The sequence below is a fragment of the Galeopterus variegatus genome, unplaced genomic scaffold (genome assembly GCF_000696425.1).
Source record: "Galeopterus variegatus unplaced genomic scaffold, G_variegatus-3.0.2 Scaffold8107, whole genome shotgun sequence".
NCBI classification, from domain to species: domain Eukaryota; kingdom Metazoa; phylum Chordata; class Mammalia; order Dermoptera; family Cynocephalidae; genus Galeopterus; species Galeopterus variegatus.
This window is the reverse complement of record NW_007734218.1, coordinates 33,629-35,547: the sequence shown is the minus strand read 5'-3', so window position 1 is coordinate 35,547 and position 1,919 is coordinate 33,629. Positions and strand designations below refer to the sequence as shown.

Sequence of the window (1,919 nt, the reverse complement as noted above, 5' to 3'; positions counted from 1 at the left end):
AGCAGTTTTTTTAACTAAAGTATCTAGTTTTCCAATACTAAAATAGGAATAACAACTCAATGTGTCACAAAAATGGTAAAAATAATAGAGCCTTTACCTAGGCAATTCAAAGGAAAATATTTCAATAGTAGTATAACCTTATATTTATATTTATATTGAAAATATTTCAATAGTAGTATAGCCTTATATTTATTAGATATAAAAAATCAACTATGTCTAGGAAATTTTTAGAAATCTTTCAGCATGTAAAAATAAAGCTAAGAAAAATATACATAAAAAAGTAAATAACCCATGCCATCTCAATTTAAAATAATTTTATTTAATATCGTTTAATGTATATAGCATCTAATGATAAATAACAGAAGATATGTGATATATTACAAGGGTACTTCAAAAAGTTCATGGAAAGATTCGTATTATCTTTTAATTCTATTTTTCCATGCATATTTTGAAATACCCTTGTATGTAATTTATGCTTCACCAAGTGTTTTATAACTGTTTTATCTAGGGCCTCAAAGGAGATCCAGGATTTTCCCCAGGTCCAGCTGTTTCTGGAGAAAAGGTAATTATTTGTCCATGAAATAAAATCATGATAATAAATTTCAAGCAATTCAAAATCATTTTTATTTATTTTTAATGTAAATTTTATCATATCGGACAGAAAAGATATCAAGAACTATTAGATTTTAATGAAGGAAGAAATATATGAAGGATTAAGTAAATTATATCATCAGCTTAATTTATTTATTTGAATTTTATCATTAATTTTATTGAGTGTCCACTGTGGACTGCCATTATGATACTTGCCAATTAGCGGTGAATGGGATAAAAAATTGGAGCAGGATATGGTCCTAACCTCAAAGATTTTGCTGTTAATATACATATACACAATAATATATAAGTTCCAATGCCTTTTTATATCTTTTTAGGATAGTTCCACATACTTTGTCTTAAGTACCACGGTAACGCTCTGTAAGAGAAGCAGTCATCATTGTCTTGTTACATGGTCGAGAAAACAGAATTTATAGATTTTAAATGGCTTGTCATGAGGATAGTAAGTGGCAGAGTAAATGATATATCCATATTTTCTGACTTCTAGTGTAGTAGGCTTTCCATTTTGCTGTAATGCTCTCACATACAAACATGCACACATTTAGGGAAAAACTAATGTTTTAAAGTAAAGATGGCAACAAAATCTTTACTGGGAGGAAGATGCTATTTTCCAATTACAATAAATACAAATGGAGTCTTTAGGAAGACATGTGCGAAGCTTTGTTAGACAAGCACTTGATAAATGCAATGCAAATATAGAATGTTTTTGTTTATGTGGTATACATTCACAAAGTTTAAAAATCCCTGAACAATTTTGGTGGTTCCAGGGTTAAAATCTGACCTTTACAGTGGCTTACAGAAACTCCTGTAAACTTTTAAAATAATCACGTCATTAGTTGGTCAAACTAAATTTCCGCGTGAGAATAAAGGTCCTAGAGATTCAACTGGGAATTCCCATAAGAGCAAGGGAGTCCAGAGAACAAGCTGCAACTGTCCCAGAGAACATATCAACACAGGAGTCTCCTGGGAATCTAAATAACCAAGGAAAAAACATTGCTTCAAGAACTGCCCATCCCACCAGATACTCCTTGTGCCCCAGATCAAGAATGGGATCACCTTAAGGAACAGCTGGCCACTGAGTTGAAGGCCGTGCAGCACAACCAAAAGCCACCTGTTTCCAAATCAGTGCCCCAAATCAGTGCACACCAGGCCTCCAAGGTCTCACAACACAGTGGGGACGTGACAGAGGCCTAAATGCTTTGCGTTCAGGTGGAGGCCAGTGTGAACAACCCCAGCCTGGAGGAGGAACCCTGGCACCCTGAGCCCCAAAGCCCTGGCAAGAGCAAGGACTCAGCCCATGTCCCAGT

At 34.3% G+C, this 1,919-nt stretch overlaps 1 protein-coding gene across 1 annotated transcript in view; it reads left to right on the top strand.

The window, feature by feature from the left end:
- Nucleotides 1-1,919, top strand: part of LOC103608177 (collagen alpha-1(XXIV) chain-like) — a gene marked incomplete at its 3' end in the record, with an annotated part of 71,120 nt that overhangs the window by 50,727 nt on the left and 18,474 nt on the right. The window contains 3 exon segments of the mRNA XM_008592620.1: nucleotides 509-562; nucleotides 1,449-1,598; nucleotides 1,600-1,899. Coding sequence (XP_008590842.1) covers nucleotides 509-562; nucleotides 1,449-1,598; nucleotides 1,600-1,899 — 504 coding nt within the window.